Source organism: Symphalangus syndactylus, chromosome 24 (assembly GCF_028878055.3).
Source record: "Symphalangus syndactylus isolate Jambi chromosome 24, NHGRI_mSymSyn1-v2.1_pri, whole genome shotgun sequence".
NCBI lineage: Eukaryota > Metazoa > Chordata > Mammalia > Primates > Hylobatidae > Symphalangus > Symphalangus syndactylus.
Genome location: NC_072446.2, coordinates 44,415,865 through 44,431,527, shown reverse-complemented (window position 1 = coordinate 44,431,527; position 15,663 = coordinate 44,415,865). Strand labels below are relative to the sequence as shown.

Genomic DNA, 15,663 nt, shown 5'->3' with positions numbered 1-15,663 from the left:
CACACAATCAAGAATGCATTCTGCTGTAAGTAACACAAAGGACCTCAAAGAGTGGTTTATTTTTCCCCAACCTGACAAGAAATCTGGAGGTGGGTGTCCTGGTTGTTGGATCATCAGGGACCTAGATTTTCATCCTCCCACTGTCCCATCCTTAGCATGTTGTTCCCTCCTTACCACAAAGTGGTTGCCACAGCTCCATGAAGGCATTGAGGCTGCCCTACTTTATCGTGAAAGTAAAAGCCCAGAGCCCTCCCAGGACCCTTCCCTTTAAGTCCTATTGGCCAGAATTGAGTCACATGCTCCTCCCACTTCAAGGGAGAATGGGAAATTGAGTATTACAAAGAGAAACAGGATTGTCATGGCTGCCTAGGAACAAACATGGTTCATTACTTGGGGGTAGGCTCTCTGCTTTCTCTGGGTTCTACTGGCAAGGACAGAGTCATAACAATGAATAGTGTTTGCCCTGGTCTGGCCTGAGGGAGAGAACCCTCCCGAAGCAGTGGTGTCTGTGGTCTGGGGCTCCAGATATTTAAACAGCGCTGTCTTCAGAGCTCAGGAGTTGGGATGTCAGGCTTGCCTCTCCTTGCAGGGACGTGTTCTCCCTACATTGATTTTGTCTTCCCTACAAGATAGTGCCCTGGAGGGAGCATGATTTCTCAGCTCTCCTTCACACCCCTTAGAGCCAAGGCATTGACAAGATATGAAGACCCTGATCAGCAGATCTCAAGTGCCCTCAGGAATGGCAGCCTGGGGCCAGGACTTTCTAATAGGTAGAGGTTTAGTAGAGTCTCTTTCTTGTCTAGGTACCTATACTGACAGCTGTGTCAGTATATGTACCCAGTAGGACCCAGCCCTCCTTCTTAGGGTGGTGGAGAATCACCCTGGCTCATGCTCCATAGCTCTGGCCTCCCTAAGCTCCAGCTCCACATCCATTTCTCTCAGCAGGCTCATCTACCCATCATGTCACTAGCTCTTTTCCTGAGAGCACTTTACAGATACATCTCTATTATAAATGCATTAAAAAAAAAAGATGGAGTCTGTCACCCCGGCTGGAGTGCAGTGGTGCAATCTCGGCTCACTGCAACCTCTACCTCCTGCGTTCAAGTGATTCTCCTGCCTTCGCCTCCCAAGTAGCTGGGGTTACAGGTACCCACCACCACACCCTGCTAATTTTTTTTTTTGTATTTTTAGTAGAGACGAGGTTTCACCATGTTGGCCAGGCTGGTCTCCAACACCGGGGATTACAGGTGTGAGCCACCACACCCGACCAATGCATTGTTAAAATTAGACAGGTGTGGTGGTGCATGCGTATGGTCTTAGCTACTCAGGAGGCTGAGAAAGGAGGATCACTTGAACCTAGGAGGTTGAGGCTGCAGTGAGCCGTGATTGCACCATTGCACCCCAGCCTGGGCAATGGGGCAAGACTCTGTCTCAAAAAAAAAAAAAAAAAAAAAAGACATGTATTGTTTTACTCACTGTACAGGCTTAGAGAATTTATGTGGGCCGGGTGCTATGGCTCATACCTGTAATCCCAGTACTTTCGGAGTCTGAGGCAGGAGTATTGCATGAGCCCAGGAGTTCCAGACTAGCCTGGGCAACATAAGAAGACACTGCCATCCCCGTCTCTATGAAAATAATAATAATATAACAAGAATGAATTTATGTGACTTCCCCAAGGCCATAAAACCCTGAGTGGTGGTCCTCAGATTCGAACCTGTGTCTAAGCTACTTACTTTTTTTTTTTTGAGACGGAGTCTTGCTCTGTGGCCCAGAGCTGGAGTACAGGGGTGCCCAGGCTGGAGTACAGTGGCGAGATCTCGGCTCACTGCAACCTCCGCCTCCCGGGTTCAAGCGACTCTCCTGCTTCCGCCTCCTGAATAGCTGGATTATAGGCATGCGCCACCACGCCCGGCTAATTTTTGTATTTTTAGTTTCACCACGTTAGCCAGGCTGGTCTCGAACTCCTGAACTCAGATGATCCGCCCGCCTTGGCCTGCCAAAGTATTGGGATTACAGGCGTGAGCCACCGCTCCGGGACTAAGCTGCTTAATGACTTCCAGAGCGATCCATCCAGCAAGGTGTTTTGCCTCTGCAGGTCCTAGGCTCCGCCTTTCTCCTCAACAACGTCCTCCAGTGGAAAATGTCCTTGGGAAACGGTGACAGTCTTTTGAGCCTCGGCCGCATCCGTCACTCGCGCAGCAGGCGGAAGTAGCGGGCAGTTGGCCGGAAGTGGGGCTGTGAGGCTCGGAGTTGCCGGAGGAGCGAGTATCTGTGTCGCCGCCGCCCGCGGCGTCCCCGGTTTGGTGTTGCGGCGCCCACCTTCGGGAGGATCAGGTGAGTGGCGGCGGCCGGGGAGGAGGTCGCGGCGGCCGCTTCCCGCGTTCGCGACCGTTCTGGGCCTTGGTCTGTGCCTCCTGTCCTCCCGGCCGGCCCAGGGCTGGCGCGCACCGAGGCCTTGTTCAGCTCTTGGCCGGGGTTGCGAGTGCCTGTCGCAGGCCAGGCTGTGGTGAGAACTTCAGTGACTCTCGCCGCTCCTGAGTTTGTGATCTTTGGCAGGGGGCTTATCTGGCCCTTGATTTTTTACCTCTGTGAAATGGAGATCGTAACAGTACTTGTCTCACGGTGCTGTTATGAGAATGTAGTCAGATATTCTGCCGCGCCTCTCATCACACTTTGATGTGCCTGCGAATCGCTTAGAGATTCTGATTCTGTAGGTCTGGGGTGGGGCCTGAGATAACTGTGTTCCTAACTAGATTCCAGATGAGGCTGAAGCCTCTGGCGCGCAGACCACACACTGAGTAGCAAGGCCCTACAGTATGTTACTTAGCATTTGGGATGCGCAGTCTTCAGTAAACATCAGTATGATAGGATATATACTTTCCCCCATTTTTAGCAGTTTCTGGTTGCACAAGCCTAAGGGTAGTATTGATGGCCTTCTCCCTTTTTCTTTCCGTGGGTAAGAACAGTTGTTCTTTCTCTTTCTGTGCAAACCGTGACACAGCTCTTCTGTCTTGACTCAGGGAACTTTGGGTCCCCTCATATCAGCTATGTTCATCAGTCTTGGGTGATGCTTCACTGATCAGACCCTTGGACAGTGCTTCATCCTGTGGAGCTGATAGCCAGCTGCGTTAGCACCAACTGTGGCTGGCGTTTTGTGCTCCAGTCATTTGTTGCTGCTGGAATCTGAATTCATGTTTTCTACACTTTGTGAATAGTAAGAATGGCTGGCTTTCCAGAACTAGATTCTGTAGCTCACTGACCTGAATGGTCTTGGGCAAGTCCTCGGATAATTTGCTACTACCTGGTAGACTAAAATAAAATCTGGGCCAGACGCAGTGGCTCACGCCTGTAATCCCAGCACTTTGGGAGGCCGAGGCGGGCGGATCACGAGGTCAGGAGATCGAGACCAACCTGGCTAATACGGTGAAACCCCGTCTCTACTAAAAATACAAAAAATTAGCTGGGCGTGGTGGCGGGCGCCTGTAGTTCCAGCTACTCGGGAGGCTGAGGCAGGAGAGTGGCGTGAGCCCGGGAGGCGGAGTGTGCAGTGAGCTGAGATCGCGCCACTGCACTCCAGCCTGGGCGAGAGAGCGAGACTCCGTCTTAAATAAATAAATAAAAAATAAATAAATAAAATCTGAAGACTCTGTGCCGCATAATATAACTTAAAAAGTCAGGCCTTTGGCAGTTATGCAGGTCAAATGTTTATTAGTATGATTTTCTTCCCCATCCATTGGTTTATTTTTTTAGTCCCTAATAAGGCCTTGCCATTTATCATGTGAATAAGTCAACTTTGATATAAAATAATTCTGAGGTCAGGTGCGGTGGCTCATGCCTGTAATCCCACCACTTTGGGAGGCCGAAGTGGAAGGATTACTTGAGCCCAGGAGTTCGAGACCAACCTGGGGGCAACATAGGGAAACTCTGTCTCTACCAAAAAAACAAAAAAACCCCACAAAAACAAAAAAACAAAATTTAGGCAGGCGTGGTGGTGCACTTGTAGTCCAAGCTGTTTAGGAGGCTGAGGTGTGAGGGTCGCTTGAGATCCTTGAGCGATCCTCGCCCGGGGTGTTGCCGGGGTGAAAGGTGGGGGGCGGTGGTGGAGGATGCAGTGAGCAGAGATTGCACCACTGCCCTCCAGACTGAACAACAGAGCGAGACCCTATCTGAAAAAAAAACAAAAAAACAAACAAAAAAAAGAATTCTGAAACTCCTTCTTGTCTGAAATACTGTACTATACAGCCTTGCGAATTGTAAAAGCAGATAAAACCAAGTGTTTATTGAGCTAACAGTTACAGGTACTTGGACCATTTATTTGGGAGTTTTCTCTTATGACAACTGTGTGCATGCAGCTACTTCTCTTTACCTGCCTGGATTTTGTAATTCCTCTAGAAGTCTCATTTAGATGGGCTGAGAGGACATGAGTGCCTACTCCCTGTTGTTATGTGGAGAGGTTTTCTAAAGACAGGGTTTTATGAAACCCTTTAAAAGCAGTAGCTCTAACAGAATCATCTATAGGGCTTAGTCATACTATATCTACCCACATCCTTCTTGCCATTCTGATAGAGGAATAGCAGAGTCTTAAAAGAGAAGGGGGAGGGCTGTGTAGCTGAAAAAGTTTCACAAATGTTTGTGATGGGCTGTTTTTTCTCCTATCAGCATGGAGTCTAGAACAAAAAGGAAGGGATGGATTGCTAGACTGAATAATTTTAGTTTGGCTTAGACCTGCGAGTGACACTGAACTTGACCTAAACACCTTTGCACTAGTGCTTCACCTTCGCAGTACCAGTAGACTCCTCTGAGGCCGTGCTCCCGTGTGGAAACAGAAACACAGAAGAGTCTAGCCCAGTTAACATCCACATTAACAGCTAAGATCCTTACTGCCAGTCTCTAAGCCCTCACTAGGGACTTTGAAGTTTTGTAGATTCTCAGCAGGATACCTCAGCACCTAGAGAAAGTTCGGTTTTTTGCCTTTTTTTTGGTAGAGACAGGGTCTCGCCATGTAGCCCAGACTGGTCTTGAACTCCTGGCCTCACGTGATCCGCCTGCTCGGCCTCCCAAAGTGCTGGGATTATGGTCTTGAGCCACCTGCCTAGCCAGTTTTTTTGCCTTTTTAATTCTTAAGGTTGCTCAACAAATTATTTGCTGAGACGGGAATAGGGTTGGAGTGTTCATTTATTTGTGGCAATTTTATTGGGACATAGAAAGGAAAAGTGTTAGAATTGAGGGATCAGATCTGGTAAGTGGTAAATTGTATGTGTTTAAGGTGTCATATACTCAGTCTACAGTTAGCATGGCTCCTTCCTCTGCCTGGCCCCCCTCCTCTAACTTCTAGACTCTAGTTTAAAATGAAGCTATTCGACCTTGCTCAGACCTGTATGTGGAAGGGAGAAAGGTAAGATTCCTCAGTCCTGTGAAATCACATCATTCAGGGAGGTTTGGGCATTGCCTTTTGGAACTGACAGGGTCCAGGGGTCTCTGAGGCTCTACGCTGTTTCATTAGGATCCCTAAAGGGGAGAAAGGTATACTTGGGGCACTTAAACTAGGAAAGGAGTTTCGTGAAATCATATCAGGTATCTTTGACCTTTATTGAAAGAGTCAGGCCGGGCGTGGTGGCTCCTGCCTGTACTCAGTACTTTGGGAGGCCAAGGCAGGTGGATCACTTGAGGCCAGGAGTTTGAGACCAGCCTGGCTAACATGGCAAAACCCCGTCTCTACCAAAAAATACAAAAAAGTTAGCCGGGCATGTTGGCATGAGCCTTTAGTCTCAGCTACTTGGGAGGCTGAGGCAGGAGAATTACTTAAACCCAGGATGCAGAGGTTGCAGTGAGCTGAGATCACGCCACTGCACTCCAGCCTGGGCAACAGAGCAAGACTCTGTCTCAAAAAAAAAAAAAAAAAAAAAAAAAAAAAGGAGGTCAGGAGTTAATTGACTGAATATCTCATAGTGTTCTCTTCCCAGCTTTCCTATGGATTTTCTGAGAATCCTTGAGTAAGGAGGAACTAACCTTCTCAGGTATGCTTTTGCTATCTGGTCATCCTGACTGCTGCTTCTTTGCAGTGTCTTTTCTCCCTACTGTTCTTCTCTGCTGCTTCTGTATCTTCCTTGTTTTTCTTTCCTTCTCCACAGTACTCAAGACCAACTTCTGAAGTGGCTCTGTTTCAGACCTGTATATGTAGATATGGTTTCTATAGAGTTACTGTAAATGTTGCATGGTGAGAAGAGTAAGTAGCCACTGTTTACCATTTGTAGGTTGGCTCTTCATGCCTCTAAGATTCCTTATTTTGTTATCATTTCTGTTATTGAACATCTTTAAAGAAGTTCTTAGATAGTAGAAAGTGCTTGCACTAAAAATAACTTTTCAACATTTTCCTTATCTATTAAGTTACTTTCTCCATTCATTATCTTGAACAATACCATAATATCTTGATAATACATGCATTTTGTAAATTTAATTTTTGTCAAAATTGTATATGTACATGGTTTAAATAGTCAAATAGTTCAGTAGAGCTTGTAACACTAAATAATGGTTTCCTCCCCTGACCCCCTTTTTTTTTTTGAGATGGAGTTTCGCTCTGTTGCCCAGCCTGGAGTGCAGTGGTGCGACCTCGGCTCACCACAACCTCTGCCTCGCGGGTTCAAGTGATTCTCCTGCCTTGGCCTTCTGAGTAGCTGGGATTACAGGTGCCTGCCACCATGCCTGGCTAATTTTTTGTATTTTGAGTAGAGACAGGGTTTCGCCATGTTGGCCAGGCTGGTCTCAAACTCCTGACCTCAGGTGATCCTCCTGCCTCAGCCTTCCAAAGTGCTGGGATTACAGACTTGAGCCGCTGTGCCCAGCCTACTTTTTATATTTTTAGTAGAGACAGGGTTTCACCATGTTACCCAGGCTGGTCTAGAACTCCTGGCCTAAAGCAATCCGCCCACCTCAGCTTCCCAAAGTGCTGGGATTACAGGTGTGAGCCACTGCTCCTGGCCATCGGCCATCACTATATGTATTTTTTCTTTTCTTTTCTTTTTTTGAGACGGTGTGTTGCTCTGTCACCCAGGCTGGAGTGCAGTGGCACAATCTTGGTTCACTGCAACCTCTGCCTCCTGGGTTCAAGTGATCCTCCTGCCTCAGCCTCCCAAAATATTGGGATTACAGTTGTGAGCCACCACACCTGTCCAATTGTACTTTTTTATTATGGACTTTGAGGCTCTAAGTCTCTTGTATCATCAACCTCCCCCTACTCCTTCTCTTCTCACTTTATCCTCCCAATATAGTTTGCTCATAATTTTTGGTTAGGCTAATATCAAGATTTATATTAATAAAATTATGCTAATATTATTCTCAGCTGAATAGGGAGTATGATATACTAATATTTTCTTTACTCTTTTTATTTATTTATTTTTTGAGACAGGGTCTCTCTCTGTCACCCTGCCATAGCAGGATCACAGCTCACTGCAGCCTTAACTTTTTGGGCTCAAGCGATCTTCCCACTTCTGGCGATCTTCCCACTTCTACCTCCTGAGTAGCTGGGACCACAGGTGTGTGCCACCAGGCTTGGCTAATTTCTAAATATTTTGTAGAGGTGGAGGTCTCACTACATTGCCCAGGCTGGTCTCAAACTCCCGGCCTCAAGTGATCTTCTCACTTTGGCCTCCCAGAGTACTATGATTACAGGAATGGGCCATTGCATCCTGCCTGTGGTAACATATTCTATCTTGTATAACTTTTTTGTCTTCCCTGGCATTAATAATTCTTGTTACTGTTTTTATTAGCATGGCTTTTTGTATCCTTATCTCTTGTTCGTGCCCGGATTATCCGGTAGAAGTATGATTCTCATCTCCTGGGTACTGTCTATGTCGTCCGGCATGAGCTGGTTGCTCTTTATGTCTGTTCACAGCTCTTGTCCTGGGATCTTCCTTCACCTTTTTTCCTGGGGGAAAAGGGAAACCTTTGCTTCTCTGTATTGAACTCTAGTTTCTGGATCCCATATCTCTACTGCCAACTTTCAGGTCTTCAATTGTGGTAGCTCTCCTTACTTTGATCCTGGAGCATCCTGCGAACTCTTTCCCTCATGTAGATTTCAGCCTTTGAGGTCTTCTCTTTGTTCTTTTTTAAAGTACAGGTTGAGCATTCCAAACCTGAAACTCCAAAATCCAAAATGCTCCAAAATCTGAAACTTTTTGAGCACGAACATGATACTCAAAGGAAAAAAAAATCATTGGAGTATTTCAGATTTTGGATTTTTGAATTTGGAATGCTCACTGGTAAGTATAAAGCACATAGTCCAAAAACTGAAAAAGTTTAAAATGTGAAACACTTCTGGTCTCAAGCATTTTGGACAAGGGATGCTCAACCTGCAGTATAAACCACAATGATAGAATCCTAGACTGTTAGAGGTGGAAGGGACTTTCAAGCTTACCTAGTTCTAACCCTCCAGCTCCCTGGCACCTGGAAATCCTAGAAGACCATAGATTGTTCAGCCATCCCACCCCGTATTGCCCCCCGAACCTGTATTTCCTGACATCCATTCTTGTCTCTCTAGTACACCAATAATGTGGGCTTAGGAGTCAGACAGTCTTTAATATTAGGCTCTACTCAATCCCTTGGCTATATAACTTTTGGCAGGTTTCTTAATCTTGTGGTCTCTTTCTCATCAGTAATATGGGGATTATAAACTTACATTACAGAGGTGTTATAAGGATGGGAACTAATGCAGATAAAGCGGCTTTACAAGGCTCCAAGCCTTGGCACAGAGGAGGCCCTAAGGCATAGCTCTTGTTATTTCCATCTTGGATCTTAGCCTGTGTTTTTATAAATCAAAAAGAGTCACATGAATTCAAAACACTGGAGCTGCACCAAACATTGATGTTCTAGGAGATGGTTCTTTTATTTCCAGACCACATATAGTAATTTCATTAAGTACCCTTTAGGTAGAATTAATTGAAGTAATTTTAATTATTTAATATTTTAAAATTAACATCATTTATAGAGATATTTGTTAATTCTTGTTTATGTGCTATTTGTTCCACTCAATATTAGTGTGTACTTTTTCATGTGTTGATGCCTGCCACACATTTATCTTGTAAACCAGCCTCCTTCTAGACAGACATTTTCTGTTTTTTGCTTTACTGTGGCACAGCTATTTTATTTAAAAAATGGGGCCTTTAAAGCTGCTTTTTTTAGGATCTACTTTTTTTTTTTTTTTTTGAGACAGTCTTGCTCTTTCGCCCAGGCTGCAATGCAGTAGTGTGATCTCAGCTCACTGCAACCTCTGCTTCCTGGATTCAAGCAATTCTCCTGCCTCAGCCTCTCAAATAGCTGGGATTACAGGCACACTACCACACCCAGCTAATTTTTATATTTTTAGTAGAGATGGCGTTTCGCCATATTGGCTAGGCTGGTCTCGAACTCCTGTCCTCAAGTGGTCCGCCCACCTTGGCCTCCCGAAGTGCTGGGATTATAGGTGTGAGCCACTGTGCCTGGCCAGGATCTACTTCCTCAAATGAGATGAAGACTACAGATTTGAACACTATATGGCTTTAGTTGCACATTGTGGTGGATTAAATTAAATTCCAAATTGGAAAGTAGGTCTTCTTCTTCCTTTTTTTTTTTTTTGAGACGGAGTCTCGCACTATTGCCCAGGCTGCAGTGCAGTGGCGCTATCTCAGCTCACTGCAACCTCTGCCTCCCAGGTTCAAGTGATTCTCCCGCCTCAGCCTCCCGAGTAGCTGGGATTGCAGGTGCCCCAGCTGCAATTGCAGGCGCCCGCCACCACGCCTGGCTAATTTTTTGTATTTTTAGTGGAGACAGGTTTTCACTATGTTGGCCAGGCTGGTCTCGAACGCCTGACCTCGTAGATCCACCCGCCTCAGCCTCCCAAAGTGCTGGGATTACAGAGGTGAGTCACTGTGCCCAGCCAAAAGTAGGTCTTCTTAAAAGCCCTGTTCTGTCAACTGGGGAGTTCTGTTACATGCTATCTCTGTTTTTTTTTGGTTCTCTTTTTTTTTTTTTGAGACAGAGTCTCTGTCACCCAGGCTGGAGTGCAGTGGCACCATCTTGGCTCACTGCCACCTCCGCCTCCTGGGTTCAAGCGACTCTTGTGCCCCAGCCCCCCAAGTGGCTGGGATTACACGCTCGCGCCACCATACCTGGCTAATTTTTGTTTTTGTAGTAGAGATAGGGTTTCGCCATGATGGCCAGGCTGGTCTCGAACTCCTGACCTCAAGTGATCTGCCTGCCTTGGCATCTCAAAGTGCTGGAATTACAGGCATGAGCCACCACGCCTGGCTGTCCTGCTGTCTCTTTTGTTCCCACCTTTCCTGTGCTGTGGTATTAATTGAGTTTCCTAATGACTGTTTTGAGGACTATAATCTTCAATTATCATCTAAATATTACAGAAAAACATTATTTTAATACTATTTTTCTATAGTTTTTCTAATTTAATTAAAATTTTTTGTTTTTTTAATTTATTTTTTACTTATTTTTTATTTTTTAGACAGTCTTGCTGTGTTGTTCAGGCTGGTCTCAAACTCCTGGCCTCAAGCAATCCTTCTGCCTCAGCTTCCCAAAGTGTTGGGATTATAGGCGTGGCCAAGTTTTTCTAATTTTTGAAAAGCTGGCCATCTGCATTTATAGAAATAGTGTGTAGCAGAGATCAGCAAACTTTTTATGTAATGGACCAAACACTAAATATGCTTTGCAGGCCATACAATCTGTCACAGTTACACAGTTCTGCTCTTGTAGCAGGAAAGCAGACATAGACAATACATAATGAATGGCATAGCTATGTTCTGAAAAAACGTTGTTTACAAAAACACGTGAAAAGCTAGATTTGGGCCCCAGGATATAGTCTGCTCACCCTTGATCTGAACCACAGATTGAAATTTGGTGGGCAGAATGATCCACAGGTGGTCAGGCATGGTGGCTGACGCCTGTAATACTAGCACTTCAGGAGGCCAAGGTAGGAGGATCACTTGAGCCCAGGAGTTTGAGACCAGCCTTGGCAACATTGTGAGACTCCATCTCCACACACACACAAACACACACACACACTAACTGGGTTTGGTGGTGTGCACCTGTAGTTTTTGCTACTTCAAGAGGCTGAGGCTGAAGTGGGAGGATTGCTTGAAGTGGGAGGTCAAAGCTGCAGTTATCATGCCACTATACTCCAACCTGGGTGACAGAGTGAGACTGTCTCAAAAAAGAAAAAAAGAATGGTCCACAAGCCACAGTAAAGAACCAAGTGTATAAAAATTTAGTGTGAGAGAATTCTGCTCTGATTCACACAGAAATTCATACATATGTTCCTGCCATCTAGAGAAGCCTGTGTAGCTGGGCTACTGGAACAGAGCCATGGACCTGCCCTGCTATTCTTTGATGAACTCAATGATGATGTGCTATGGGCTCTGGAAGAAAGTGGCTGGCAGCAGAGTTGGGCAGGCATTTCAGAAAGTCATTCTGGCACCCTTGGAACTTTTATGGAGTTTTCTGCAGCAACAGCCCTGTCTGGTACATCAGTTGACAACTCAGGTCTCCTTGGGTCTTGCTTGTCAGCCTTTAGCACTTAAGTGGAAGGAAAAAGAATAAGCATTAAGGAAAGCGAGAGCACAGCAGAATCAATTTCATAGTCTCTCATGGTTTCTGCCATGGGAGAAAAATGGGCATTGTACTGCTCACAGGCAGAATAAAGACTCACTGGAAGCATTGCTAAGCTGCCGTCTCCAGAAGATGTCAGCGGGGCAGTTGCGTCAATTGGTGTTCCCTGAACCCCGAGCCCAGCTTTGGGGTACTCTTTGCTTCCCATCCGTGAAGTGACAGTGAGCAGACCCTCAACCTTCTGCTTTCTCCCACCAAAATGAGTGAGTTTTTTAGTATACTTTCTAATAACACCATTACTCTGTGACTACTCTGTAATAGTGACTCAAGTTCTGTTATAAGCTTCCTGAAGAGGAGAGAGAGTAGGCATCTTCTAAAAAGTACAAGAACAGCATTAGAATGACAGAATTTTGGAATTAACAGTTTTGCGCTATAAGAACAGGGAGTGTTATTGTGGGTATAACTAATTAAATCTTTTATTTTTTTTTTTTTTGAGATGGAGTCTCACTTTTTCGCCTAGGCTGGAGTGCAGTGGCACGGTCTTGGCTCACTGCAACCTCTGTCTCCTGGGTTCAAGCGATTCTCCTGCCTCAGTCTCCTGAGTAGCTGGGATTACAGGTGTGTGCTGCCACACCTGGGTAATTTTTTGTATTTTTAGTAGAGCCGGGATTTCACCTTGTTGGCCAGGCTGGTCTTAAACTCCTGACCTCAAGTGATCTGCCTGCCTCGGCCTCCCAAAGTGCTGGCATTACAGGTGTGAGCCACCCACACCCAGCCAACTAATTATCTCTTATACCAGATCCCACTTTTTACTTAGTGCTGTTAGCATAGCAGTTTTTATAAACATTCTTCAGGTAGGACCTGTTTGCCTTGATATCAGAGATGGAAGGAGTTGCTCACTTTTGTTCCCAGCCTTCTTTCTAGAAATCTGCCTTCCTTCTTCCTATCAAATGTTAGCGGAGCACCGTCTCTTCTTTAGCTGTCACTGCTTGCCTTGTACAGTGAAGGAAGTCTGGTGAGCAGCAGTCCAGGAACTGCCCACGGGTACCCTGGGTTGGGGGTTTTCCTAGGCCTTTACACAGTGCAGAATTTATCCTTGATATATGCTGTCATGTGGTTTGGGCATTTACTAGCATTGAACTTACTTGAGTGGACAGCAGTGTAGTTTCAACCTGTTTTTTATAATGTGTAAATTTGGATGCTTTTATAGGTAGAAGCCACTCATTCTTCATCTACCCTTTTTTCAGTATCTGGCACCAATTCTGACCCAGTCATTTGTGATCCCTGGCTCTTGTGATATGCCGAAGATTTCCAGGCAGTTTTTGTGGAACACCTCCCCGTCCAGCTCTAATCAAGCACCATATAAACAAGAAATTGCCTGGTCAAACCTGTGAGGACTGTATTCTGACTGCCAAAGAGATCAATACTGACACCAGAATGGCAGCTACTCTCAAGTCGTTAAAACTTTTAAGATACCGAGCATTTTGCAGTCCTTCTGCCTTTGGTGCAGTCCGAAGTGTGTCATACTGGAATGTGAGCAGCACACAGCATGGGGGACAGGACCCTCCAGAACACATTAGCCTCTGCCATTCTGCCAAAAAAGTTAAGAACATATGTAGCACTTTCTCTTCTCGGAGAATCCTGACAACCAGCAGTGCCCGCCCAGGTTTGGAATTCAGCAAGACTTCTTCCTCTAAGGCCAGAACATTGCAGCTGGGCTCACCCAGGGCCACAGGAGTTGGTGAAGAGGATGTAGAAGTTTTTGATTCCTTTGAAACCATCCGAGTTTTCCTACAGCTAAGACCAGAATACCGTGTTCACAGCTATAATGCATCCGAGACTTCTCAGCTCCTGTCTGTTTCAGAAGGTGAACTAATTTTGCACAAAGTAAGAGTTTATCAACATAATCTCCAGGCTCAAGTCATTGTTGATTATTTGTGTAAGCTGAGCTCTTTGCCTGCAGAGCAGCATCCTGTCTTGCTGCACAGTACCAGCTTTGCTCTGCTCTGCCAGCTGAGTGTGAAGAAGATACAGCTCTTTGATACCCAAGACCTGATCAATGTTTTGAAAGCTTTTGTCATTTTAGGAATCCCTCACTCCCATTCAATGCTAGATGTGTATGAGACCAAGTGTTGCCATCAGGTATGGGAGATGAGTATGGATCAGATCCTTTTGGTGGCTGATCTCTGGAGGCACTTAGGTCGCAGAGTACCTAGGTTTTTAAACATTTTTTCTAGTTATCTTAATTTGCACTGGAAAGATCTATCCTTGTCTCAGCTAGTTCACCTAATTTATGTTATAGGTGAAAATCGTCAGGTATCCCAGGATCTAATGCAAAAACTGGAATCATTGATCCTTAAATATATAGATTTGATCAATTTAGAGGAGGTTGGTACCATCTGTTTGGGGTTCTTTAAATCAAGTACTAATCTCTCTGAATTTGTCATGCGGAAAATTGGAGACTTGGCTTGTGCTAACATGCAGCATCTGAGTAGTCACTCCTTAGTGAATATTGTTAAAATGTTCCGTTTCACTCACGTGGATCACATCAATTTCATGAAGCAGATTGGAGAGATTGCTCCTCAGCGAATTCCTTCCCTGGGAGTTCAAGGTGTCATGCACCTGACTCTTTACTGCTCGGCCTTACGCTTCCTGGATGAAGGAATAATGAATGCAGTGGCTGCGTCTTTGCCTCCTAGAGTGGCACACTGTCGAAGTAAAGATGTTGCCAAGATTCTGTGGTCATTTGGAACTCTGAATTATAAGCCACCCAATGCAGAAGAATTTTACTCCAGCCTGATAAATGAGATTCACAGAAAGATGCCTGAATTCAGCCAGTACCCAGAACACCTGCCCACCTGCCTGCTGGGCCTGGCATTTTTGGAGTACTTTCCAGTAGAGTTAATTGATTTTGCTCTCAGTCCAGGGTTTGTCAGGTTAGCTCAGGAGAGAACTAAGTTTGACCTAATTAAGGAACTATATACCCTCGATGGTACAGTTGGCATTGAGTGTCCAGATTACAGAGGCAATCGTCTTAGTAGTCACCTTCAGCAAGAGGGGTCTGAATTGCTGTGGTATTTAGCAGAGAAAGATATGAATTCAAAGCCTGAATTCTTAGAAACTGTCTTTTTACTGGAGACCATGTTGGGGGGGCCCCAGTACGTCAAGCACCATATGATTTTGCCTCATACCCGATCTTCTGACTTAGAGGTCCAGCTTGATGTTAACCTGAAGCCATTACCATTTAATAGAGAAGCCACACCAGCTGAAAATGTAGCCAAATTAAGGCTTGAGCGTGTGGGAGTCAGCCTTACAGATAATTTGATGAATCAGTTACTAAAAGGGAAAGCAAGAGGACATTTCCAGGGCAAAACTGAGTCAGAGCCTGGGCAACAGCCCATGGAGTTAGAGAATAAGGCAGCTGTACCTTTGGGGGGCTCCCTTTGCAATGTAGCAGATAAATCGGGGGCCATGGAGATGGCTGGCCTGTGCCCCCCAGCCTGCATGCAGACCCCAAGAATGAAGCTGGCTATTCAGTTCACAAACAGGAACCAGTATTGCTATGGCTCCAGGGATCTCCTTGGACTGCACAATATGAAGAGGCGGCAGCTGGCTCGGCTTGGCTACCGTGTGGTAGAGTTATCCTACTGGGAATGGTTCCCACTACTGAAACGAACTCGCTTAGAAAAGTTGGCGTTTCTTCATGAGAAAGTATTCACCTCTGCTCTCTGAAGGGCATTTAGGGGCATTTCTATGGCAAAGCTATAGGTGTTTACTCTACCAGGTGTTGCAAAATGATTATAAACGCGAGAATGTAAGTTTGGCAATAAAATAGTGTGTTGAGGAGACTTAATTGTATCCAAGGCAGGTTAGAGCTAGTGTATGTTACTGTGAATTGTAATGTAGTTGGATTGTACAAATTACTGCAAATGTATACATGTTACTCTTAATAAATAATAAACATCTTAATATGTCCTACGGTCAAGTAAGTCCTTGTTGGATTTTTCTGTTTACCAGCCTTGTGTCACAGAGTTTTTAGAATAAAAGTATGTCAGACATTATATAAAGCCAATT

The 15,663-nt window shown here is 45.3% G+C and overlaps 2 protein-coding genes and 1 long non-coding RNA gene across 5 annotated transcripts in view; 2 read left to right on the top strand and 1 right to left on the bottom strand.

Annotated features, from left to right (window-relative positions):
* Positions 1-40: 40 nt before the first annotated feature.
* Positions 41-2,143, bottom strand: LOC134735839 (uncharacterized). Its single transcript, XR_010119372.1, has 2 exons — positions 1,734-2,143; positions 41-1,625 (listed from the first exon to the last, which is right to left on the bottom strand). It is a non-coding gene; the product is annotated as an uncharacterized lncRNA (long non-coding RNA).
* A 62-nt stretch (positions 2,144-2,205) lies between these two features.
* FASTKD5 (FAST kinase domains 5) lies at positions 2,206-15,578 on the top strand. The gene is made up of 2 exons (XM_055264907.2): positions 2,206-2,334; positions 12,837-15,578. The coding sequence occupies exon 2, from the start codon at positions 13,027-13,029 to the stop codon at positions 15,319-15,321; it is 2,295 nt and encodes a 764-aa protein (XP_055120882.1). The 5' UTR covers positions 2,206-2,334; positions 12,837-13,026; the 3' UTR covers positions 15,322-15,578.
* UBOX5 (U-box domain containing 5) overlaps positions 2,209-15,663 on the top strand; it is a 50,525-nt gene continuing 37,070 nt past the window's right edge. For all 3 annotated transcript variants that reach the window (XM_055264920.2, XM_055264921.2, XM_063633486.1), the window contains exon 1: positions 2,209-2,334. The gene's annotated coding sequence lies outside the window, so the exon portion shown is untranslated. The remainder of the gene's footprint in view (positions 2,335-15,663) is intronic.

Bases quoted from the DNA above. Each gene is read 5' to 3' on its own strand.
- FASTKD5 (XM_055264907.2), top strand. From the start codon at position 13,027: ATGGCAGCTACTCTCAAGTCGTTAAAACTTTTAAGATACCGAGCATTT.